The 24,608-nt window shown below is 35.7% G+C and overlaps 3 protein-coding genes and 1 non-coding gene across 7 annotated transcripts; 1 reads left to right on the forward strand and 3 right to left on the reverse strand.

Annotated features, from left to right (window-relative positions):
- Nucleotides 1-386: 386 nt before the first annotated feature.
- Nucleotides 387-21,465, reverse strand: LOC123258102 (uncharacterized protein RBE_0759-like). Of its 3 annotated transcripts, XR_006507967.1 has the most exons (9): nucleotides 15,249-18,162; nucleotides 14,356-15,187; nucleotides 13,878-14,300; nucleotides 13,709-13,814; nucleotides 13,540-13,647; nucleotides 5,779-5,914; nucleotides 3,090-5,713; nucleotides 2,838-3,023; nucleotides 387-2,779 (listed from the first exon to the last, which is right to left on the reverse strand). XR_006507967.1 is itself a non-coding variant. In XM_044717989.1 (5 exons), the coding sequence occupies exons 4-5, from the start codon at nucleotides 13,716-13,718 to the stop codon at nucleotides 12,445-12,447; spliced, it is 1,209 nt and encodes a 402-aa protein (XP_044573924.1). In that variant the 5' UTR covers nucleotides 13,719-13,814; nucleotides 13,878-14,300; nucleotides 14,356-15,187; nucleotides 21,199-21,465. The 3 variants fall into 3 exon arrangements, 1 of the variants encoding a protein (XP_044573924.1); XR_006507966.1 differs by having other exon boundaries at nucleotides 2,838-5,713; nucleotides 15,249-15,666; XM_044717989.1 differs by lacking the exons at nucleotides 387-2,779; nucleotides 2,838-3,023; nucleotides 3,090-5,713; nucleotides 5,779-5,914; nucleotides 15,249-18,162 and adding an exon at nucleotides 21,199-21,465 and having other exon boundaries at nucleotides 12,445-13,647; nucleotides 13,713-13,814.
- Nucleotides 6,690-6,762, reverse strand: Trnah-gug. Its single transcript has one exon. It is a non-coding gene; the product is annotated as a tRNA-His (tRNA).
- LOC123258103 (probable lipid II flippase MurJ) lies at nucleotides 6,741-9,274 on the forward strand. The gene is made up of 2 exons (XM_044717990.1): nucleotides 6,741-8,804; nucleotides 8,858-9,274. The coding sequence occupies exon 1, from the start codon at nucleotides 6,913-6,915 to the stop codon at nucleotides 8,407-8,409; it is 1,497 nt and encodes a 498-aa protein (XP_044573925.1). The 5' UTR covers nucleotides 6,741-6,912; the 3' UTR covers nucleotides 8,410-8,804; nucleotides 8,858-9,274.
- A 1,229-nt stretch (nucleotides 21,466-22,694) lies between the features above and the next one.
- Nucleotides 22,695-24,460, reverse strand: LOC123258107 (phosphoribosylformylglycinamidine cyclo-ligase-like). 2 transcript variants are annotated; one of them, XM_044717994.1, is made up of 3 exons: nucleotides 24,440-24,460; nucleotides 24,103-24,380; nucleotides 22,695-24,009 (listed from the first exon to the last, which is right to left on the reverse strand). In XM_044717994.1, exon 3 carries the CDS (start codon nucleotides 24,003-24,005, stop codon nucleotides 22,968-22,970), a length of 1,038 nt encoding a protein of 345 aa, XP_044573929.1. In that variant the 5' UTR covers nucleotides 24,006-24,009; nucleotides 24,103-24,380; nucleotides 24,440-24,460; the 3' UTR covers nucleotides 22,695-22,967. The 2 variants fall into 2 exon arrangements, with proteins under 2 accessions (XP_044573929.1, XP_044573928.1); XM_044717993.1 differs by having other exon boundaries at nucleotides 24,103-24,459.
- Between the last annotated feature and the right edge of the window lie 148 nt (nucleotides 24,461-24,608).

Genomic DNA, 24,608 nt, shown 5'->3' on the forward strand with positions numbered 1-24,608 from the left:
GAAGATCAACTTTCTGATGAATATATGGTTTTTCACATATTGCAATTTCTCCTCCGCATTCGCAAGTATTAGGCAACTCTATCTTTACTACTTTATCTGCATCCATGTTGGCGCGAAAACTTCCTTTATGACCAACCTGACCGCCAATATTCCTTTCGCTTTTCGGCTTATTCTTTTTTATTTTATACAACTCTTTGGAACTTGGTATTGATGAATTTTTTGAGCTTAAACCGAGTCTTTCTCTTAACTCAGCATTTTCTATCTTTAAAGCCTTATTTTCTGCTTTTAAACTTTCATTCTCTTTTTCCAATCTTTCTATTTTTGCTTCTAACCTTTCTATTTTTTGCTGTAAATTTTTGCAAAGTTCTAAAAGGTTTACCATATTATTTCACTTTTGCTCTATGATTATCTTTTTAGATCACCTTGTCTACCTTATTCTGCCACTCCGCTGAACGGATACTTATTTCTGACTTTTTAGTTCAGTTTTTAACCATTCTTTCCTTAACTTAATGGCAGTGACAATAAGCCTATCTATCATTCTGATGTGATTTCAGTTTTGTTTACGTGCAAACTCTCTAATCCCACCTTGTAGTTAGGATAAATTAGAGAGACATTAAGATCTTTTTTAATTTTAACATTACTTACTCTCTTTGATCCTAAATAAAAACTCTGTGCATAATCTGGTAACTCAATTGGTTCTGGAGGGCTAACATTGAGAAGTTTGGTCGCATATATTACCACTTCAGATTGTGTAGTGGGTAAATCGTCTGCACAATTGTATATTTCACCAGGTTTTATGTTTTGCATGGAAGAAAATAAAATATTCGATATATCTTCAACGTGAATACGAGAAAAAAAATGCCCTTCTTTTTTCACATTTCTTGCTTTGCCAAGCTGCAAGTCAATTAACACGTTCCTACCAGGACCGTATATTCCAGCTAAACGAAAAATATGTACAGGCAGTTTGCTATTTAGCCACTTCTTTTCAGATTTAAGGCGCTTTTCTCCTCTGATTTCTATAGGTCTTGTTTCAGATTCCTCATCCACCCAATTACCAGAGTGATCACCATAGACGCTAGTTGCAGACAAATAACCAAGCCATTTTACATTTTGCAGACAATCACCGTATCTCTCCACAACATCATCGCCATCTGGAGGAATAGAAATTAAAACGTGCGTTGCGCTTTTAAGCAGATCTTGACTAACTTTCTCATAATTAAAGAGGATTACATCTTGTATATTTTTACTTCTTGATGTGCCACTGACTTTCCAACCTAAGTTCAGTAATTTTTTCGATAAAAATTTAGCTACATATCCATAACCAAAGCAAAACAAGTGCATGAAAATTAATTTTTAAAATTCTTCTTGATAAATTCTACTCCTAATTTTATTCCCTCTTCATTAATAATATGCCCTAATGCATGAATTGGGTGTCCTTCAACATTTACTCCATTTTCTTTCAGAGCTTTAACCGCTAAGTCGAGGGACGAAAAAGGTACCACGTCGTCAGCATCACCATGGATAACACATATGTTAGGTTTTGACTTGATCTCTGGTGCAGTTTTTGAAGGTGAAAGAAATCTACCAGAGTATGCAACAACTGATGCACAGGATTGAGAGCGGGTGAGAGCTGTATGTATTGCAAGCATTGCTCCTTGAGAAAATCCAACTAAAGAAAGTTGCGTATCTTTTAAATTAAGCTCCTTTAATTTTGTATCAATGAAATGATTTACAATTGATGTAGCATTTTTTACTCCATTATATAGCGCTTCCTCACTACGATCTTCCAAGCTGAACCACTGATAACCATCACCTATTTCTCTTTCAAACGGAGCATTGGGTACTGCAAAATATGAACCCAGTAAAAACTTGCTCATAACTTTAGCAAGGTGAATGAAATTATCGCCACTTGAGCCCCAACCATGTAAAAAAACAATCAAATTTTTCTTATTTCCGCCTGCACAAATTTCTGGACCTCTAAGTTCAATCATTTTTTTTCCTTTTGCGTTTATATTTTTATCTAACACTAATTTTCAAATTTGTAAAACCAATGTGCAATTACGTTCCCGATACTATAGCTAAAGTGACTTAGGTTCATCGACGATTTGAAAAACCGTCATTCCGCTACTTGTTAGCGGAATCTATACTAAGATACCGCGAATGAATCGCGGTATGACGTAGGATTGCTGTCATTCCAGTGCTTGACACTGGAATCCAGGAAACTTAACTTTACACCAGGTAATAAGAACTGGATCCCAGTGTCAAGCACTGGGATGACACCTCTGGGCACTGCCGTCATAAAGGAACCAGTGTCAGCTACTTTCATGACATCAATAATTGACCTCGACTTACCGTCCAACTAGAAAGTTGTATATAGAATGACAGAAATCCAGATGTTATTTATTTACTTTCGATCTTTTCTATCAATTTTTTAACTAAGCCTCTTAGCTTTTTACTGGATTCATTAAGCTCTTGAATCTGCGAGCTGCGCTCTTTCATTAGTTCCTTATAGTTACCTCTTATGTAGTCAATCATTTCCTTCATCTGAGCAATCATCTTGTTAACATCCATACTGCCCAAATCAGGTATCATGCCAGGCATAGCCCCTTCTAACATACCGCCAGCCATAAGCTGCTGAGACATTTGCATAAATGGTTTTAAAGCCTGATTAAGCAATTCAGGATCCTTGGCTAATTTTTCTATTTGCTCTTTGCAAGTATCCATATACTGCTTCATAAATTCATCTCCTTGCCCTTTGTCTATCATAATTATAACCTACCTAAAAATACGTGTCCTTTATTATATATTATTTTAAAATTAAAAACAATACAAAATACCTGTCACAATTGCATTAATACTTTTTAAATAATAAAAAATGCTCCTTTGCTTATAAAGGGTCACATACTTTCTTTAACCACTCCTTATCTTTGACGCTATTTTCTAAGTTTTTATAGACAAATTGATGGTAGCCATTTATCCATTCAATTTCATCCTTAGTAAGCATTTGCACACTTATTAGCCTTCTATCATATGGAATAGAGGTTAGTTGTTTAAATCCCAAGAAACCATTTTTATGTTTATCAACATACATCAGATTTTCAATCCTTATTCCATACTCTCCCGGAATGTAATAGCCAGGTTCGTTGGATAGTATCATGCCTGGCGTGAGTTTCACTTTATTTCCCTTTGATATTGCTTGTGGTCCTTCGTGTACTGATAGGTAACTTCCTACTCCATGCCCTGTACCATGCATATAGTCCATTCCAAATTTCCATAAATGCGTACGTGCTAATATATCCAATTCTCCACCAGTAGTGCCAGGAGGAAAGATGACACTTGCTATAGCAATGTGAGCTTTGAGTACTATTGTATAGTGGGTTATTTGTTCATCAGTTGGATTGCCAATTGCTACAGTTTTTGTCACATCAGTTGTGCCGTCAAGGTACTGGCCACCAGAGTCAATCAAATACAGTCCATCTTTCTGAATTACTTTATTCGTCTTACTGCTTGCACGATAGTGAATTATTGCTCCATTCTCATTAAATGCTGAAATTGTTGGAAAACTTAGTTGCTTAAACAAATTCTGCTCTTTTCTGTATTCTAAAATCTTTTCTTCAGCTTCAAGTTCTGTACCAACATTATTTTCAAGCCAATATAGAAAATTTGTAACTGCCACTCCATCTCTGATATGCGCATTTATAGCCCCAGCTATTTCAGTTTGGTTTTTTGCTGCTTTATAAATTAGACAAGGATCTTCTCTCTCAGCTACCTGTTTATCTTTTATTACAGCCATGATACTCATTGGAGTTGTGCTTGGATCCATGACTATTGAATTTAGCTTGTGCAGCGAATTTTCTAGCTCACTAATATCAAAAATATTTATATGATTGCCTAAATTTGCTTCTATAGTTGAATGTTCTTTATCTTGAATAAACAAATCAACATTACCGCTTTTATACAATATAGCACGACCCAATATACATGGAGTATATTTAGCATTTTCGTTTCTTAAATTTAATAACCATGAAATTGAATTTGGATCAGTTAAAAGCACTGCTTCAGCTTCTTTATCTATACTTTTAGCGACTTTTTCACATTTGTCCTTACTACTTTCACCAGCATGTTCAATAGAATGTAAAACCACTGCTTGTTTTCGATAGTCACTTTTTTTTCCAGCTAAACAGGGTATTAATTTACAGATATTCTCATACTTTCTTATATCTTCTATGGTAAAATATTGCAAATAATAACCTAGTGAGGCAGTCGATGTTAAGTTTGCTTTTATCCATTCGCGTGGATCCTCTTCTTGTATATTATATACTTGAAAATTGCCCCGATCGAGCTGATTGCGAGCTTGTGTGATATAGCGTCCATCCGTAAAAAATGGGCACTTGTTGTCTTTTGTAACGATAAGTAGCCCATTTGTTCCTGTAAAGCCACACAGCTTTGTTAGCTCCTCTGAATACTCATTTAAATATTCATCTTTAGTATGCAACATAAATGCATCAACGTTTATCTCGTGCATAAAAGAACGAAATTCTTCGATTTTTGACATAGAACACCTCATACAAAATTAGCAGCCACTTTCGTTTTCCTGTTTCTCAAATACACTAATATGCTCACTATCGCTGCGGGAGTGATGCCTTGTATTTGCTTTGCAATGCCAATCGTCGCTGGTTTTATCGTCTGCAACTTTTCTATTACTTCACTTGACAGGCCTTTAACTTGTGAATAGTTGAAATCAATTGGAATTTGAGTGTTAATTTCCTCTCGTAAAAACTTCATATCCGCTTCTTGTCTTATTAGATAAGGTTTGTATTTTGCTTCAATTTCAACCGCTTCGCATATTTCATTCTTAGCTCTATTATCCGCTTTGGTGTGTCCCATTTTGTCATTCCAGCGCGTGACGCTGCTTAACTCCGGCCATATTTCTTGTAATTTATTCCAGTCGATGTTTGGATAGCTAAGTAAATCTAGTGCCGTTTTTCTTATCCCATCATAAGATATTTTGATACCATAAGACCTAAGCTGCTCAGGAGTAATCGTCAGACTCCCTAACTTCTCTTCAAGCTGCTTAATGGATTCAAGTTTATTCTGTAAAACAGAGTATCTCTCATGCGAAACAAGGGAAATATCATAACCTTTTTGTGTTAATCTTCTATCTGCATTGTCTGACCTGATAGCTAGCCTATATTCTGCACGCGAGGTAAATAATCTATAAGGTTCGATCACCCCTTTAGTGACTAGATCATCTATCATTACACCGATATACGAATCTGTACGATGGAGAACAAAGCTTTCTTTTTTTTCAAATGCAGAGAGTGCTGCATTAATTCCGGCGATAATTCCTTGCCCTGCTGCTTCTTCATATCCAGTGGTGCCATTAATTTGGCCAGCAAAATATAGGCCTTTGACTTTCTTGGTTTCAAGAGTATGAAACAGCTCTCGTGGGTCAATATAGTCATACTCAACTGCATATCCAGGTCTTAGTATTTCTGCATTTTCAAGTCCCTTGATACTCTTTATCATTTCACGCTGCACTTCAATGGGCAATGAATTTGAAATTCCGTTCGGGTATACAGTATCATCATCCAGGCCTTCTGGTTCTAAAAATATTTGGTGGCTACTTTTTTCTGCGAATTTTTTCACTTTAACTTCAATGGATGGGCAGTATCTTGGCGCAACAACGTCACTTAGATACGAAGAAGCTGACCTATGAAGATTTTCTCTAATTATTTTATGCGTATTTTCATTAGTATGGGTAATAAAGCATGATACCTGAGGTTGGTTAATTTTTTCTGTGAGATAAGAAAACGGCACAGGTGGATTATCACCCACTTGTTCTTGCAATATTGACCAATTTATAGTGCCACGATCAAGCCTTGGTGGAGTTCCGGTACGCAGTCTACCTAATCTAAAATCATATTTATTCAACGTATTTGCAAGTTCTACTGCAGGCTTATCTCCCATTCTCCCTGAAGGGGTTGTTTGTTCTCCTATATGAATTACACCTTGCAGAAAAGTTCCTGTGGTTAAAACGACTTTACCTGTTAGTATATGTTCCCCTGAGCTTGTTATTACAGCTTTAATGCACAATTCTCCATTGTTATTACTCTCTATAAGGAAATCGTCAACTGACTCTTCTTTTACCGTCAAATTGTTATAATTTAGAATAATTTCCTGTATTGCTTGCTTGTATAATTTTCGATCTGCCTGTGCACGTGGTCCCCACACTGCCGCACCTCTGCTGCTATTTAAAATGACTGAGTGTATGCTTGCTCGGTCGATTGCTCTTCCCATTATTCCATCAAGAGCGTCAACTTCCCTGACTACAACACCCTTTGCAACTCCTCCGATTGCTGGATTGCAGGACATTTCCCCTATAGTTGAAATTTTATGAGTTATAAGCAGCGTGTTTGTACCCAGGCGAGCTGCCGCAGCAGCCGCTTCGCACCCTGCATGACCACCACCTACTACTACTACATCATATTTATGCATGCCTTCTTGAGTAATTCTTACTCTACTAATATTCTAACTATTAGCGGTTAATGTCAAATTTTACAGTAATTAACTATTTCAATCATCAGTGGCTAATGTATAGCTAACCCCACGTCATACCGTCACGGTATCTCTAGATCCCGCTAACAAGCAGCGGGATGACGGTTTTTCAAATTATCGGGTTTTAGTGGGGCGAGCGACCAGGATCGAACTGGCGACATTCAGTACCACAAACTGACGCTCTACCAACTGAGCTACGCCCGCCAAGATATAAAATTTCTAACATAAGAGCGCAAATAGTCAATTGATTATTTAACTCTCCTTTTGCAGAGGGTTTTAAGTTTAGCCAATAAATATTTTCATTGATACTTTTACCATTATAGTTAATTGTATTGACACTAATGAAGTAGTGGTATGTTTAAAAGTATTTTCACATTTAGTTTTTTTACGGCTATTTCAAGGATCTCAGGGTTAATAAGAGATGTATTGATTGCTACAGTTATTGGTGCAAACTCTCTTGCAGACATATTTTTTTCTTCGTTTCGCTTTGCCAATCTATTTCGAGCATTTTTTGCAGAAGGAGCGTTCACTACCTCATTCATACCGTTATACTCGACAGAATCATATGATAATAAGAAGGCATTTAATTTTGCAAGTAGTGTAATATCCATTACGTTTATTATCTTAGTAATTTTTTGCTTTATCATGCAAACTTTCTCCCCTTATATGATTCAAATTTTTGCTCCTGGATTTGACCAAAGTAAGTTTACCCTTACTGTTACTTTATCAAGAATTATGATGCCCTACATAATCTTTGTTTCAATTGCATCACTTATTGGTGGAATGCTGCAAGTAAAGCAGCATTTTGCTTCAACAGCTATTGCACCAATCGTTTTGAATCTCTGTTTAATCATCAGTTTGTTTGTGCCTTACGTAAAAACTCCAGCGCACAACCTTTCTATAGCTGTTCTTATAGGAGGAATTTTCCAGCTACTTTTGATACTATTTAGTGCATACAAGTTAAAGGCAGCTTTTTCTTTTAGCCTTGAATTAAGCAATGAAGTAAGGTTGTTTTTTAAGCGTGTGATACCTGCAATTATCAACAATTGTGTAACTCAAATAAGCTTATGGATTGATACAATAATGGCAAGTTTTATACCAAATGCGGTGTCTTATATATATTATGCCGATAGACTAAATCAACTACCGCAGGGAATAATCGGTACTGCAATTGGTACAGTGCTTCTTCCTCTAATTTCAAAACAGGTGAATAATACTGAAAATATAGTCAAAATACAGAACAAGGCTCTCAACATAGGATTAATGTTAATTATGCCAACAACTGCTGCCTTTATCATTATTCCCGACATAATTTTACTTACGCTTTTTTCTTACGGCCGGTTTGATCATTATGCAGTGCAGCAAACTGTTCCCACTTTAATAGCATTTTCTCTTTCTTTACCTGCATTTATTATAAATAAAGTATTGCTACCTACATTTTTTGCTAAAGGCAATCTGAAAATACCAACCATATTTTCGCTAATGTGTCTTGGAATTAATGTAGTGCTAAACCTTTTGTTAATGAACAAGTATCAGCATACGGGGATTGCTATTGCTACTTCCGTTTCCACTTGGATAAACTCCATTCTATTAATTAGTTATTTAACAATAAATAAGATGTATAAGGTTAGCCAAGCGTTATTGTTAAATATCATGAAAATTTTTGTAGCAACGGCAGTCATGTCAATAGCCCTTTATATTTTTAATTCTTTGTTGGCAGGATTATTTTTTGATAAAATGTTGGCTCGTATTGTTTATTTAGCGACTTTAATAGCTTTGAGTGTTATTGTTTATTTTGGTACTCTTTACTTAACTTTTAGAGGAAGTTTGAATAATTTGAAATATGTATAAACCAGATCTTTTGCTAAAGGAACAGCAAACGGTGTCATCCCAGTGCTTGACACTGGGATCCAGAAATTTTGTTGATTGTATGATCTGGAAAACCTTGTTTAAGTCACACTGGATTTCAGTGTCACACATACAACTGTATGAGTGTTGTGATTTGAAAGCAATTTCCACCGGGAAGGGTGTCATCCCAGTGCTTGACTACTTGGATCCAGCTTCTCATGCAACCTCATCAAAAATGTTGTGTTTTAACATAAGATTAGCTACTTTTTTGCTAACCAACTTAATGTCTAATCAAATTTTCTGGATCCCAGTGTCAAGCACTGGGATGACAGGAGTGGGTGCTGGGATGACAGGAATAGGCACTGGGATGACAAGACGAAGAGATGCCGGAATGAGAGGTCTACTATGAAACTTTCTTTATACGCCATATTATCAATTTCTTTAGTATTAGTCCTTCTTCATGTTGCTGCAACTTTTAAGGATTGGAGTGGCTACAGGCAATATATCATAAAAGAGTTGGAGAAGACGTATGATGCTAAAGTGCATATTGGAGGGAAAGTTGAAGTTTCACTCATTACTCCAAAGCTCACTATTTATAATGTATATGTACAATACAACGAAAATAAAGAGCAAAAGTTATCAGATTTAATTAGTGTAAGAAAAATTGAAATAAGACCATCGTTCCTATCGTTGTTTTTATTTTCGTTGCAACCAAAGTCAATCACATTGTTTGGCATGAAAAGCAATAAAGAAAATTTAATTAATATTATAAATACAAAAGCCAGTGGTAACACAGTCGATATAGTAATAAAAGACAGCCAAGTAAGTTTTAAGAGTGATTTCGCTGATATTGTTAACATAAAGGAGGTTGCTGTAAAAAAAAACAGGCAATTCTCTGGTAAAGTAAAGGTAGGTGACAATAATTACGATTTTTCAGGAAAGGTTGATATCACAAAAAAGAATGTACACATTAGTGTTGAATCAAATTTTGTAAATTTGCTATTTACAGGTAATAGAAATCAAGAAGAACTCCAGGGTAATTTAACACTAACGATTAATAATAGTTCCGGTTCTGTGAGTGATTTAGCAAAAATCATTAATCTTAGCTTTCTCTCTCATGTTATTCCTAGCGAAAATATCAAGATATCATCCAATATAAGTCTTAATGAAAGTGAGTTTACGGCAACTGACTTAAAAATTGATTCCAAAAGCATGCAAGCCAGTGGTACAATACAAAATGATAGAAAAGGCAATCACACTAATTTCAATATTAGCTTCAGTAAAGTTGATTTAGATTCCATACAAAATGATTCACAAAGAACAATGAATATGAAGGATCTTCTGGAATGTTTTAGAGCAGTTGTGCCAAAGAACTTGAGCTTAAATTTTAATATGGAAGCTTCTAACATTCAATATCAAAACAAAATATTGGACAATTTCCGTGCTGTACTAAAATCCACTGATGGCAAAGTAAAAGTTAATACGCTTCTTAAATTTCCTGGAATCAATAATATATCTTACTTATCAGGAGAGATCTCAAACAATAATGTCCTATCTGAATTCAACGGCGATTTATTAGTCGAAGGAAATGATTTTGGGTCATTCATTTCATGTTTTTTCCCTTCTATAAAGATGAAAGAAAACCAGAAAAATCAATTTACACTAAGTTCTAAACTGCACCTTGCACCAAGAATATTATCTATCTCAGACATTAGACTGCTAAATAATAAGGAATCCTTGCAAGGGTCAATTAGAGTAAGCCACACAAAAAAACGCAGTGTGGTCGATGGTGAATTTAGCATGCATAATCTTGATGCAGATAAATATGATCATTCATTATTTAGCAGTTTACCTAAAATGCAATGGCTGAAAAATTTTCAGTATGATGCAAATATAAAGGCCCGTGTTAATAACCTTACATTGAATGATACGAAAATTAAAAATTTGGATTTTTTGCTGAAAATGGAAAAAGGTAAGCTAGTTGCAGATAAAATAAAACTATCTGGAGAAGATTTCGATATTACCGGTAATGCAAAAATATTAGCAGATCAAAAATACGCCAAACCTTTATTAGATGTTAACCTTACGGGCAGTAAATTTAATGGAAAAATTATTACATTACCAAATTTAGTAGAGACGAAAAGAAATTCAAGAAATGAGATAGATCAAATTCAATGGTCAACAAAGCAGCTTGATTTTTTGGATGACAAAGAAGGCTTTGATGCAAATGTGCAAATCAATACTGCAGAATTTAAAACCAAGCAGAATGTTTTGAAAGATTTTAATTTGGATGCGGTAATGAGAAACAACACTATCACTATCAGGCAGGCAAGTTACGTATTAGAACACGGGCAAGTGTTTTTTCAGGGTTATTTAAGATCAGACTCAATAAATACAAGGTTTTCTATTGTAAATTTGGACACTAAAAAGATTGGTAAGGTTATAGGAATTGACAATGTAAATGGTCAGGTAAGCTTAAATGGTGAAATCAAAACTCAAGGAAAAAGTTTTCATGATTGGGCTAGTAACTTATCAGGAGATGTAAACTTACAAGCGCAAGGAATAGAAGTTACTAATGTAGATTTCAATTCATTTATCACTAATTTGTTAAGCAGTAAGAATAAATCTGAAATTTCCACACTTGCTTATATTGATATATATAATGGTAAAACATTTTTTGAAAATATTAGCGGAAAAGCAAGTATTAAGAGTGGTATATGTTCAACTAGTTTACAGTTCGGGATTGATCAAGCATCAGGGTCAATCTCTTCTAATTTAACCTTATCTAACTTCGCTTTAGCTTCTATATTCAGGTTCTTTTTCATACCACCAAACTATAGTAATCCAATCTATATCGATATGCATTTGGATGGCCCTATTTGGCGTCCTAAGATGAGTTTTGATGTAGACCAAATCTTCACCGCTCTGGTTGGCAAGAAAAATAGTTGATTTACTAACATCTGTTTATAAGAGTCATATGTGCTTGACACCTGGTTAATATTAGGTTAATATATTGATATGAGGGTTAAGTTGTAGGTAAAAAAAATGTTTAGTATGTTTTCGAATCTTTTTGGCAAAAATTCAAGTGTTATTGGAAGTGATGTAGAAGTTAGCCCTATAAAAGAAACAGTGACTCCTGTGGATATTGATGAGGGTTTTGAGGAGATTGATCTTGCAGAAATTGATGAGAGTGATGTAGAAGTTAGCCCTATAAAAGAAACAGTGACTCTTGTAGATATTGATGAGGGTTTTGAGGAGATTGATCTTGCAGAAATTGATGAGGAAGAATTTTTTGAATGTGCAGCAACACAAGAAGAACTAAATTCGTTGCTTGAATCTGAATTACAAGGTAAAACTATTTCTTATGCCCTTAAGCCATTGCTTTATACTGCAAAATATGGAGCCAAAGCACTATCAGCAACAACGGTAGTTGTATCGTACGCCTTAAATGGGGCTTCATATGGTATAGCTGGTATATCTTATATTCCCTGTAGTGCATCAAAGATACTTGAGGAGATTAAAGAAAAAGATAAAAATACAGTAGGATACAAGATGATCACTGCTTCTCAGAATTTGCTAGATCTTACGTCAGGTGCTATATATACTGTGTCATATGTACCATATGGTGCTGGAGTAGTTTTAAATGGAGTGTCTGGTATAGCGAATCAATTAGATTCTTCTTTATCTCCTGAAAAAATAGAGCAGATCTGTACTAAATCAGATTTGCTTGTAGATAATTTATCTAGTAAATTAAAGGGAATAAAAATAGAGAATTTTTCACAAGCTCTAGCGGTAGCTCGTTAGGCGTGTACGGTTTAGGGGACAATAAACTTATCTGAACGGATATCTTCAAGCGTATCTGTTCAATGGTGCGGTAAAAAATGGTTGCGCAGACAAAGTTGCTATAGCTAGTGCAACCCTACGTCATATCGCGATTCATTCGCGGTATAGATTCCGCTAACTAGTAGCGGAATGACGGTTTTTCAAATTGTCGATAAATCTAAGTCAGTTTAGCTATAAGTAATAAACATCAAAACTTCAACTCAATTTATCACCACCTGGCTGTGGTGGCAAGCCAAATGCTTCCCTTTTTTCATTGAGTGTCATAAAGCTTGCATTTTCTACGTATTTCCACAACTTTTGTCTCTTTTCCATGAGAATTTCTATTGTATCTTTGTCATACGACAAGCACAGATCTTCACCAAATCTTGGTATCAGCCAAGAATTCAGGTGACAGATAATATTTTCTAGCGTTGGTAAAACCGTCTGCTCCCAAAGGGACAGGCGTGCTTCGACTAAATTGCTATAAGTGTTATCACCTGGTATGCCAAGCAACTGCGGCGGAACGCCAAAAGCCAGGGCAATATCACGAGCTGAACTGTGTTTGGACTCAATAAAATCCATATCCCTTGGTGATAAGCTCATTTCCTTCCACTCCAAGCCTCCTTCAAGCAATATCGGTCTTCCAGCGTTTATAGAACCTGAATAATGATCATTTATTTGCGCTTTTAAGCGTTGGTACTGCTCTTGACTTAAACTTCCACCACTTCCATCTTTCGCTGATTTCACAACTATTGCACCACTTGGTCTTGCTCCGTTTTGCAACATCGCTTGATTCCAAGCACCCGCCTGATTATGCTGATCTATGCTATATGCAGCTGCCTCAATTGGTGATAGCCCATACCAATCATTCAAAGGATTAAAGGTCTTTAAGTGCAACACTGCTGAACATCCAGTTAGTTTATCAACTTTAAAGTCATAACTGTTGTTATTTATGGCATAACGATAGATATAAGGAACGTTATTTCTCCCTGGAACAATTTCAACCCTATCTGGGCGCAGAAGATAAAGCTCTGTTGGTGGTTTTCTATTGTTCTGCGACTCAACCATCAATATATAAGAATTGCCGTTAACTAACCGATAAGTTACAATCCCCTCAATAAATTCCGATTTTGATGTCATTGGGTTAGGAGAATAAAGTAATTTCAGTAATGGATGGGCTTTTAGTTGCGATTTTCCCTGGTCAGTAAGCTGGCAGAGAGTAAGAGGTACCGAAGATGCAGCACTTGCAATCATATTGATTGCTCGAAAGGCAATAACATTTTTTATGTAACCTTCCTCAGCAAAACTTACATAATCACGCTTACTCCAACTTGGCTCCATCATTAGCTGCAAAGCAGAATATTTAGTAAATACTGCGCTTTTTTTTCTTTGAAAGATGTTGAAATTCATATGTGCCTCCTAAAAAATTGAATTTGTGGTAGAATTATATCAATTGGTGTCACAGGAAGGATATACTAACGTACGAACATTATGTTTGAGAGCAATCTCTACACAGTAGTTAAATGGCAGGCACAATAAGGGGTAGCAAAAAGAATGAGCTTTTTTTTTGAGCTGAGCGAAGCCACCTAAGGTAGAAAATGAATCAGGAAGGAGTAAAAATATATTTAATATTTATATGATGTACTTACTTATAAATATCTTTTCTGTGTCCTATCTCTGTGATAACCACTTCATATTTTATAATATTTACGGAATAGATAACGCGATAATCACCTACCCTTAATCTTCTTTGTCCTTTAAATCTGTAATATAATGGCTCACCAAGGTTAATGGGATCAACTGTAAGGCGCTTATTTATCGCATTTATGATCCTTAATCTTATTGTTTTTGGAAGAGCTGGAAGGTCTTTCTCAAGAACGCTTTCTATGAAGATAATATTGTATTCCAGTCTACATCCTCACTTCTAATTTTCTTCACACCTGAAACATTACGTCTAGCAGCACGCTCAATTAGTATTTTATCTTCCTCATTTTCAATTGCTTCTTGTATTAGCTTCTCTGCTAGTTCTTTAATGGACTTATTTCTTATTTTAGCCAGTCCAGCAAGACACTCTGAAATTTCGTTGTTGAAAGTTATGCTAAATTTTGAGTTTGCCATATATTTTACCTAAAATCTACTAATAATTATACAACATTTTTCTGAATTTTTCAATAAAAAAAGTTGCCTATACGTAAAGAGGACCTGTGTTGACAAATAATTAAACATTTGTCATGTACTATGTTTGTTAAGGAGAAATAGCACAGAAGTTAGTATTAAGTATATTAGGAATAAGAAAGGCTGCGCCCAGTGTCACACACTGGGATGACAGGAAAAGAACGCACTGCTATACTAAAAAGAAAAGAAATTGAACATGACAGAATGGCTAATATCTAATCAGCTTATTGATTATAACTGTGCCGTAAAATCTATGGAAGAGAAAATTCAACAAATTCACAATAATTCAGCAGACGAATTAGTATGGCTACTCCAGCACCCTCCACTTTATACTGCAGGAATCAGTGCAACAGATGACGACGTTGTTGAAAAATTATTTCCTATATATAAAACAGGCAGGGGTGGCAAATACACATATCATGGTCCAGGACAGCGCATCATATATTTAATGTTAAACCTTAAAAAAAGAAATAAATGCGACATAAAGCTATATATTAGAGACCTAAGTAAGTGGATAATAAATGTTTTAAAGCAATTTAATATACTTGGAGAATTTAAAGAGGATAGAATAGGTGTTTGGGTGAATAACAATGGAGTAGAAAAAAAAATTGCAGCTTTTGGTATCCGTTTAAGAAAATGGGTAACTTATCATGGCATAGCGCTTAACGTCTTTCCAGACCTCTCTCATTATAAGGGTATTATTCCTTGTGGACTGCAAGATTATGGCGTCACGTCAATGGAAGAACTAGGAGTGAAAGTTCCACTCTCTGAATTGGATGATATACTAAAAAAAGAGTTTTATAAGATATTTTAATGATTGTTTATCTTTTATATTTCATTCTCACTTTATGTGCTAACACAAGTATTCATGCAATCGACCAAGTTGATATTATTGCTCCTTCCTCCAAGGGAAAAGAATCAGATCTGACTACCATAAAAGAATATGTAGAAGCTTTGGATTTTAATCCCCATATTTCGGAGAAAATATATAGTAATGATAATCCATTTTATTCCAACTCTGATGAATTCAGAGCAAATGATTTGGTTAGTGCACTAACCGGTGATAGTAAAATAATCTGGTGTATCAGAGGAGGAGAAGGGGCTTCTCGGTTAATTCCCTATCTAGAAAAGTTACCCAATGATAAAAAAGAAAGGATTGCTCAAAACAAAAAGATCCTCATAGGCTATAGCGATATAACTGCCTTGCACATCCATCTACAAGCTAAATATGATTGGCAAACTCTTCACGGCACCATGTTGGAAATGATAGTAAATAACTCCGTTTCTGAAAGCTCTGTTGAAAAATTGAAAGAGTTAATTCTTAACAAGCGGGATTCTATCAGATTTGATAACCTAAAGACGATAAATAATGGCATTAGACTAAAAGATGGCAGATTAAAGTCTAAAATCATCGGTGGTAATATGACTTTAGTTGAAAACAGTATAGGAACTGTTTGGCAAATAAATGCGAAAGGTAAAATTCTATTTTTAGAGGACATAAGAGTCTACCCATACGCAATAGAGCGCAGTTTAGATCACCTAAAACAAGCTCACATCTTTGATGGAGTACATGCAGTAATCTTTGGGGATTTCGTTAACTGCTATAACGATAACCTTGTTGAAGTTGTAAAAGAAAGGTTTGCAAAAAGTGTTAACTTTCCTGTATTTACAATGAAAGGGGTAGGCCATGGACATACAAATGATCCTTTACCTTTTAACACTCACGCTATTATTAGCGTTCAAGACGAAAAAGAAGGTTTGTTTTTTATGGACGTGCAGAATGTTAGCTACACATAGCTGATAGCTCACTAGGCTTCTTTTGAAATTGTTAAGGTAATTGTCATCCCAGTGCCCTGACTACTTGGATCCAGAAGACTTAATTTTAACCAAGCAGGCTGCATAATAAAGGCTGGATTCCAGCGTCACGCGCTGGAATGACAAGGTATAAACCTTATCGTCATGCTGCCGCGAACCGTCATACCGCCACGAACTGTCATACCACCACGAACCGTCATACCGCGATTCATTCGCGGTATCTCTAGATCCCGCTAACACGTAGCGGGATGACGGTTGTCAGGGTGTCATGCAAGTAGCTGACTACTTGGATCTGGTAGACTCAAATCACAATGCCCGTAAAGCTGCGACCCTAGAGCTACTATCTCTCACCCACTGCAAATATTGCACGGTACTATCCACTTGATCATCGTGTCGAGTTTCAGGAAACATTAAAATCTCATACTCAAAATCGTTCAGCCATACTGCTTGGTGCGGCAGAAAAACCTTGCCAGACTCTATAATCGGAACAATTTGATAAAATCGAGTGAGTTTGTCATCATGTGGTACTATTTCGATAATTGGTAAATCACTGTTTGTCTTTAGCTCTTGCACCAATTGCTGACCACTTGTTTTTGCTTCGATTAAAATTGCGTGTGGCGTCCATCTTGCTGCTAAGGAAAAAACTTGCTCTTTAAGCTTTGGATACTCAAGCTTTGCGCGATATACATCGAGTAAATAGAATTTATTGCCCACTTTTGTCCAGGTGGTGCAGACGCTAAAGTTGCTCATGCTGCTTGTTGAAACTGCAGTGTCCCAGCTCTGAGTGACATATGAGAGACTATCAGAAAAATTTCTATAGCGCTTCAGCCACTCTCGTTTAATTATACCACTTGAAAGTGGCAGAGGGTTTTGTTGATATTGTGCAGCAAAAGCGTAACTTCCAAGTTCAACCTTTATCATCTCAACTTCTTCTTTTCCTCCATCGAGGGGATATAGCAACTGACCTTCTTCTCTTGAGTATAATATTACGGGTGGTGTCATTCTAGCACTTGATGCTGTAATCCAGCTTTTGTACTCATTTGTAGTTACTCGGGTGACAGGAACAAGAAAAGGAGGCGCTGGCTTTTTGATTGAATAGATAATCTCCTTATTTTCAGATATCATCGGTAAACAAGTATGGTTCCATATGTTTTTCGGTTTGGAGAGAAGGTGCCCGGTTAAATCTTCTTGATGTAGCCTATGCATCACAAGAACAATTACTCCTTTTTTTCTATTGTTGAGCCTGGCTACTAAAGTCTGGTCAAACCAATTTGTAGCACGCTTTCTAAACGTTTCACTCAAAGCTTGGGCGGGACTCAGTGGATCATCCACGATGATGAAATCACCACCTTCACCTGTTAACGTCCCTCCAACTGACGTTGCGATTCTGTATCCTCTCTGCACTGTTTGAAATTTGTATTTGGTATTCTGATCTTTGGATAGTTCTACCTCTGGAAACAGCTCTCTATACCAACTAGACTGCATTATGCATCTTGTATCGAGCGAGTGCTTTTCGCTAAGCAGCCGAGAGTAGCTTGCAACTATTATTCTTGCAGTTGGCTGATTTCCCAGTATCCATGCGGGCCACGCAACGCTTATGCACAGGGACTTCATTGAACGCGGAGGCATATTGAATATTATTCGCCTCATTTTGCCAACATTTGCCGCTTCAAGTCTGTCTGCTATGACTTTTATATACTGATAATCATTATACTCACACCCCGGCACCACCGTTTGAAAGCACAGTTCAATGAATTTTAGAAAGTTCATGATATAATGTTGAAACCAACGCGTGACGCTGGGATGACAAAAAAAGGAGCACTGAAGGCTATAGGTGAGACGTTGCGGTATCTCTAGATCCCGCTAACAAGCAGCGGGATGACGAATTACTTAACCATCATCTACACCGTCATACCGCGATTCATTCGCGGTATCTCAGCCGCTAACAAGTAGCGGAATGACAACAATCCTACGTCATACCACCGCGGCGCTAACAAGAGATCCCGCTAACAAGCAGCGGGATGACGGTTGTCGTTTAGCTATAAATATTAAGAAATTTACCAAATAAAAAAAAGGCAAAAGAAGCCCCGTGGTTGGCTAATTACTTACATTATACTTTCAAGTATGGCGTTTTTTTTATTCTAAACGCTTAATAACCGCGATTTAGCTGCTTTTTAATGCAACTAACCTTTAGTCATAAATGTTTAAGAAATTTACTAAACAGAAAAAAAGGCAAAAGAAACCCTAGGGTAGCTAGTTATTCACTATCCATTTTTTAAATCGGCGTTTTTTGATGTTTTAAATGCTTTATAAGCGCATTTCAGCTTATATTAGGTAAAAACCTAGAAATTTTATAAAGACATAAGATGCACATAGTGCAAAAAATTAAACATGGGACGCCAGATACGTGAGTTTTTTTGTCATTTAATCTGTACAGAGAAGATAAATAAATAGCTTCAGTTTCATGATAAGGGGACTGGCAAGGCTTGTCAAGCAAGTTTTTTGCAATATCAGGGGATAATTTCGACCATAAATCCCTATCAATAAATTTTAACAAAAATACTTCAGTGCATTTTCAAATATAAGCATTCCATCGCCATATTTTGGCACAGCAACACCTAAACGCTTGCTCTTTTCTTTTTCAAGGGACCAATTATCTTGCTGGGTAAAAAATATTCCCCTTTCTGGATGGGGCATTAAAGCTAGCACTCTTCCACTTTTATCTGATAAAGCTGCTAGGTCGTATGTAGATCCATTCGGATTGTAAGGAAATTGTAGGTTAGCATAGTTGCCATTTTTATCAATGTAACGTAATGCGGTGGAATTGCTCTCAATCAATTGGTTCAAAATATCTTGATCCATAAAAAATTTGCCTTCCCCATGAGCAATAGGGAGATATAGTTCACTCAGACCCCGTAGCCAAACAGAATTACTCTGCGGATTAACTCTCACTCTAATCCAGCGGCATTGGTAATCGCCTATATCATTATGGATTAAAGCTAGATTAGAGAACTCTGGAATTAATTTTACTAATATCTGACAACCATTACATATTCCTATAATCAGCTTGTCCTGAGATAAAAACTCTTGAAACTCATCCAACAAGTTGTTTTTAATACGTAAAGCAAACGCATTACCAGCACCAGTGTCATCACCATAGGAAAAACCCCCTGGAATTGCAAGTATATTGCTTAATTTCAGTTCACCTGGATTATCTATGATATCGTTAATGTGAACGATTTTTACTTCAATATTACCAATACCAAGTTTTCTGCTGCATTCCATAAATGCAAATGCAGTTTCTTTTTCGCAATTTAAGCCATAACCAGATAGGACTGTGATTTTCATGAATTGCTAAAAATTAAAAAATTCGAATTTCCTTTTTACAAAATTTGCTACTAAATTTAACGCAAATAACACCAATAATAAAGCTATAATTGCGATAGCAGCAAGTTCAACAAATGCAATTTCAGGATTGCTTGACCATATGTATATTTGCACAGGTAGAACAGTCGCCGGATCGAAAAAGGACGTAGGTGTATCAGCAATAAATGCCACCATACCCATCATAAGTAAAGGAGAAGATTCACCTAAAATCCTTGCAATTGCAAGCACAGTACCATGTATTATTCTTGGTAACGCAATCGGTAAAGAGTGATCTAATATCACCTTGATGTGAGGTGCACCGAGCGCAAACGCTGCATCTTTTATCGTAATAGGAACATTCGCAAAGGCATTTTTTGTTGCAATTATAATATTAGGTAACATCATAAATGAAAGAGTCATTCCACCAACAAGTGGTGAAGAGCGTGGTAGCCCAAATATGCCAAGATAGAGAGTTAAGCCCACTACACCAAATATTATTGAAGGCACTGCAGCAAGATTATTTATGCTAATTTCTACAATATTAGTCATTAGCCTATTTTTAGGCATAAATTCGTAAAGACAGATGCCCGACATAATTCCTATTGGTAATGCTAATGCTAGGCACACTATAATTGTCATTAATGAACCGATAAACGCTCCTAAAATCCCTGCATTTTCAGGTTCACGAGAGTCAGATTTAAGGAATAAAGACTTATTAAAAAATTTTTTCACTCTCCTCTTTTCTTTTAGCCAATCAAGTAATTTAGCATAACGATCATTCAAATATTTATCTTTATTTATTGAATTAATTATACTTGACGCGGTAAACCAGATCTCATATTCACCACTATCTTTTACTTTCTTACGAAAAAATTTCTCTAGTTCTTTGTAAGAATTACGACTTAAAATTTCGTCACCGTCTTTAAAATCAGTTCCTCCAAACACCTTACGTAAAGAATCGTTGAGTAAGCCAATGGACTTATACCGCAAGTCACTAGGATTACTCGCCAAAGCAAGATCAGCATTTATTTCAACTGGCAATAAAATTTTCGTTACTGTTAAGGCACTGTAAGAGTTAACTAATATACTCAACAATATACACACAGGACAGCCAAGTGAGATAACTAGTGCCGTGAAAGAACAAAAGCGTAGCGCTCTGTTCTTTTTATTTTTCCTTTTTATACGAGCATGTACACGCCTTGACTGAAGTAATTTAAGGAATTTTTTCTTTATACTCATTTACTTTTCTTTACACGAGGATTTGAAAAAACTTTCCCCTTTTTTGTCATGCAAGTAGCTGACACTGGGATCCAGCAGGCTTTGCCTGCAAATAATTTTTACATTTTCCATGAAAGCACAAACCAAAAGGAGAATAATGAATGCTGGATCCCAGTGTCGGAGCATTGGGATGACACCACAGCGGGAGGCAAACACAATGTTCGTACAGTTGTGTGTCACGCACTGAGATGACAAGAGAGAGTTCTGAGATGACACAATTGACATCACTCCCTATTGTATCTACTTAGATTTCTTTTTAACATAAGTAGTACGCTCTTTGATCCTTGCAGCTTTTCCAAATAGTTTGCACAGATAATACAGTTTTGCTCTACGAACCTTTCCTTTTCTTGTCACTTGCACTGAAACCAGTGCAGGAGAATAAACAAAAAACTGAGACACTATACTTTCTCCATGGCTCACTTTTCTGACTGCAAAAGAAGAATGTAACCCGCGGTTCCTTTTTGATATACATACACCTTCAAATATCTGTATACGTTCACTTGTACCGTCAACTACTTTAAAAGTGACCTTCAAATCATCGCCAGGACGAAATTCTGGTATTTCTTTAGCTAACACTTGCATTTGCTGTTCGTTAAATTTTTTAAATAAATTTGTCATTTATCTCTCCACTCAATAATTCAGGCCTACGCTTTTTTGTTATAACATGAGACTGCTTCTGCCTCCAATCACTTATTTTTTTGTGATTGCCAGATAACAAAACCTCAGGTACTTTATATCCCTTCCACTGCTCAGGTCTAGTATATTGAGGATATTCAAGTACACCACCACCATAATTAAAACTTTCTTCAGTAATACTATCGGTATTATTTACTACACCTGGAAGAAGTCTAATGCATGCATCAAGAACCACCATTGCAGCTGGCTCACCTCCTGAAAGTATATAATCTCCAATACTTAACTCATAAGGAGTATACGCATCAATTATCCTTTGGTCAATACCTTCAAATCGACCACACAATATTGTTATATGAGGAAACTCTAATAATTCTCTGGCAATATTCTGATTAAACTTAGTTCCAGATGGAGTCATGTAAATAAACTTAGTGTTTTTATGAACAGAGAGCATACTATCTACTGCATCACCAACTACATCAGAACGCATAACCATTCCTGCTCCACCTCCATATGGAACATCATCCACAGTTGAATGTTTATCTTTCGCAAAAGAACGAATATTTATTACTTCAAGGTTCCATATTTTTTTTTCTAACGCTTTTCCGGCAAGAGAATAGTTCAAAAACCCCGGGAACATTTCTGGGAATATGGTTAATATTGTAACATTGAATGCCATTAAGGTTTATTTTAAGTTATTTGGGGCTATACTCTAAGAATAGTAAATTGATATAATATATAGTTAAATTAAACATGTCACTGAATAAAACGATATACGAAGGTAAAGCGAAAGCCATTATTGAAACTGAAGACTCATCAACTGTTATACAGCACTTTAAAGATGATGTTACAGCATTCAATAAGGAAAAATATGAAATTATTGAGAGCAAAGGAATAATTAATAATCATATTAGTGCTTTTATCATGGAAAAGCTTGAGAAAGCAGAAATTAGCACACACTTTATAAAAACTCTAAACGAAAGAGAACAGCTAGTCAAAAAACTCAAGATAATACCTCTTGAGGTAGTAGTTAGAAATGTCGCAGCTGGCAGCTTTTGCAAACGTTTTAATATCAAAGAAGGTGAGAGGCTTGCATCTCCTATAATCGATTTTTTTTACAAAAATGATGACCTAGCCGACCCAATGGTAAGTGAAAATCACATACTGTATTTTGATTGGCTATCTAGCAAAGAAATGGATGAAGTTAAAACTACAACTTTAAAAATCAACGAAATATTAGTTCACCTATTTTCAAATGCAAGTATATATTTAGTTGATCTCAAGTTAGAATTTGGCAGATTAATAAATGACAGTACTAAAATCGTTTTAGCTGATGAAATTAGCCCTGATAACTGCAGATTATGGGATAAAAATACTTATAAAAAGCTAGATAAAGATGTCTTTCGTTTGAATTTAGGAGATTTAAAGGAAGCATACCTAGAAGTTGCAAAAAGACTGTCAGTAAAGTTAGGTTAACTAAATACTACTCTATCAAGTGGAGGGTTACATGCCTCATCAAGTTTTCCAATAATTTCAATTTTTTCTCCACGTTTTTGGAAATGATTTTTCACGTTTTGCATATTCTCAGAACTTACGATCAATACCATACCAATACCACAATTAAATGTTTTTAGCATTTCTTTCTTCTCTATTTTACCCTCCTTTGTTAGCCATAAAAATATATCTGGCCATTTCCAGGAATTAATGTCTATGTTTGCAAATAAGTTTTTTGGAAGAATTCGCGGAATATTGTCTACCAAACCACCACCCGTGATGTGCGCAATACCTTTTACTTGTGACATGATAGGCAGCAAAGAATCAACATATATTTTTGTTGGTTCAAGTAGTATTACACTCCAAGATTTATTATTCCATAGAGATGTATCGTTATAATTTATACCTAAGCTTTTGAAAACATGGCGCACTAAAGAAAACCCATTTGAGTGAATTCCACTTGACTCTAAGCCAACTATATAATCACCTGCTTTCATCATACTACAGTTTGGAAGAATTTGCTTTCGATCAACTACACCAACCACAAACCCTGCAAGGTCATAGTGATTATTACCATACATTCCAGGCATTTCTGCAGTTTCCCCACCAACCAATGCTATTTTAGCTTGCTTGCACCCCTCTGCAATGCCCTTAACCACAGATAATAAAACATCTTTGGTCAAAACGCCTGTTGCAAAGTAATCAAGGAAAAACAAAGGCGTTGCTCCTTGTGCAAGTAAGTCATTTACACACATTGCAACTAAATCTATACCTATAGTATCATGTTTATTCACTTCTTGAGCTATCAACAGTTTCGTACCTACTCCATCAGTTGAGGAAACGAGTACTGGATGGTCATACTTCTTACTTAGTGCAGCAAAATCAAATAACGCAGAAAATGAACCTATTTCGCTGATTACTTCTTCTCTAGTAGTTTCTTGAGCAATAGGCTTGACTTCTTTTATTAACTTATTATATAGTTCAATATCTATTCCTGATCTGGTATAAGTATTCATAATCCTTTTATAAATTTTAAAATTGTTAATACTATATTAATGCCTTGATATAAAAAGTGCAACGAAACTTTCTCTTAATTGACTATTATATACTTACCAATATAGGGTAACTTAAATCATTTATAATTATCCAATGAACGAAAATACCAAAAACATACTGTTAATAACGGAACTGCTATCAGGACGGCTGCTTCATGACTTTGCTAACTCTATGAATGGAATAACGTTTGGCGTAGAAGAGCTTGAAGTAATAGATAAGAATGATGCTGATGCGCAGAAGGAAGCGTTGTTGTTTCTTAAAGAAAGCTCCGATGATTTAATATATAAACATAAAGTTATGAAGCAGGCATATTCTTCTTCAATGGATAATTATAGCTTTGATAAGACCAAATCTAATATCGAAAATTATTTATTAAAAAAAAAGTAAAGCTTACGTGGAAAATAGACGTATACTCTGCAAAAAATAAGGAAGATTTAATTGAAAAGATAAATAAGATAATTTCTAATATGGTGCTAACTATAGCCAGTGCAGTGGCGGAAGTTGAACTAGTATCTGTTTTACTGAGTCAAACAGAAGATAAAATGCTATTAACTATAAAAATT

Source organism: Drosophila ananassae (assembly GCF_017639315.1).
Source record: "Drosophila ananassae strain 14024-0371.13 chromosome 4 unlocalized genomic scaffold, ASM1763931v2 tig00000242, whole genome shotgun sequence".
NCBI lineage: Eukaryota > Metazoa > Arthropoda > Insecta > Diptera > Drosophilidae > Drosophila > Drosophila ananassae.

Bases quoted from the DNA above. Each gene is read 5' to 3' on its own strand.
- LOC123258103 (XM_044717990.1), top strand. From the start codon at position 6,913: ATGTTTAAAAGTATTTTCACATTTAGTTTTTTTACGGCTATTTCAAGG.
- LOC123258107 (XM_044717994.1), bottom strand. From the start codon at position 24,005: ATGAATACTTATACCAGATCAGGAATAGATATTGAACTATATAATAAG.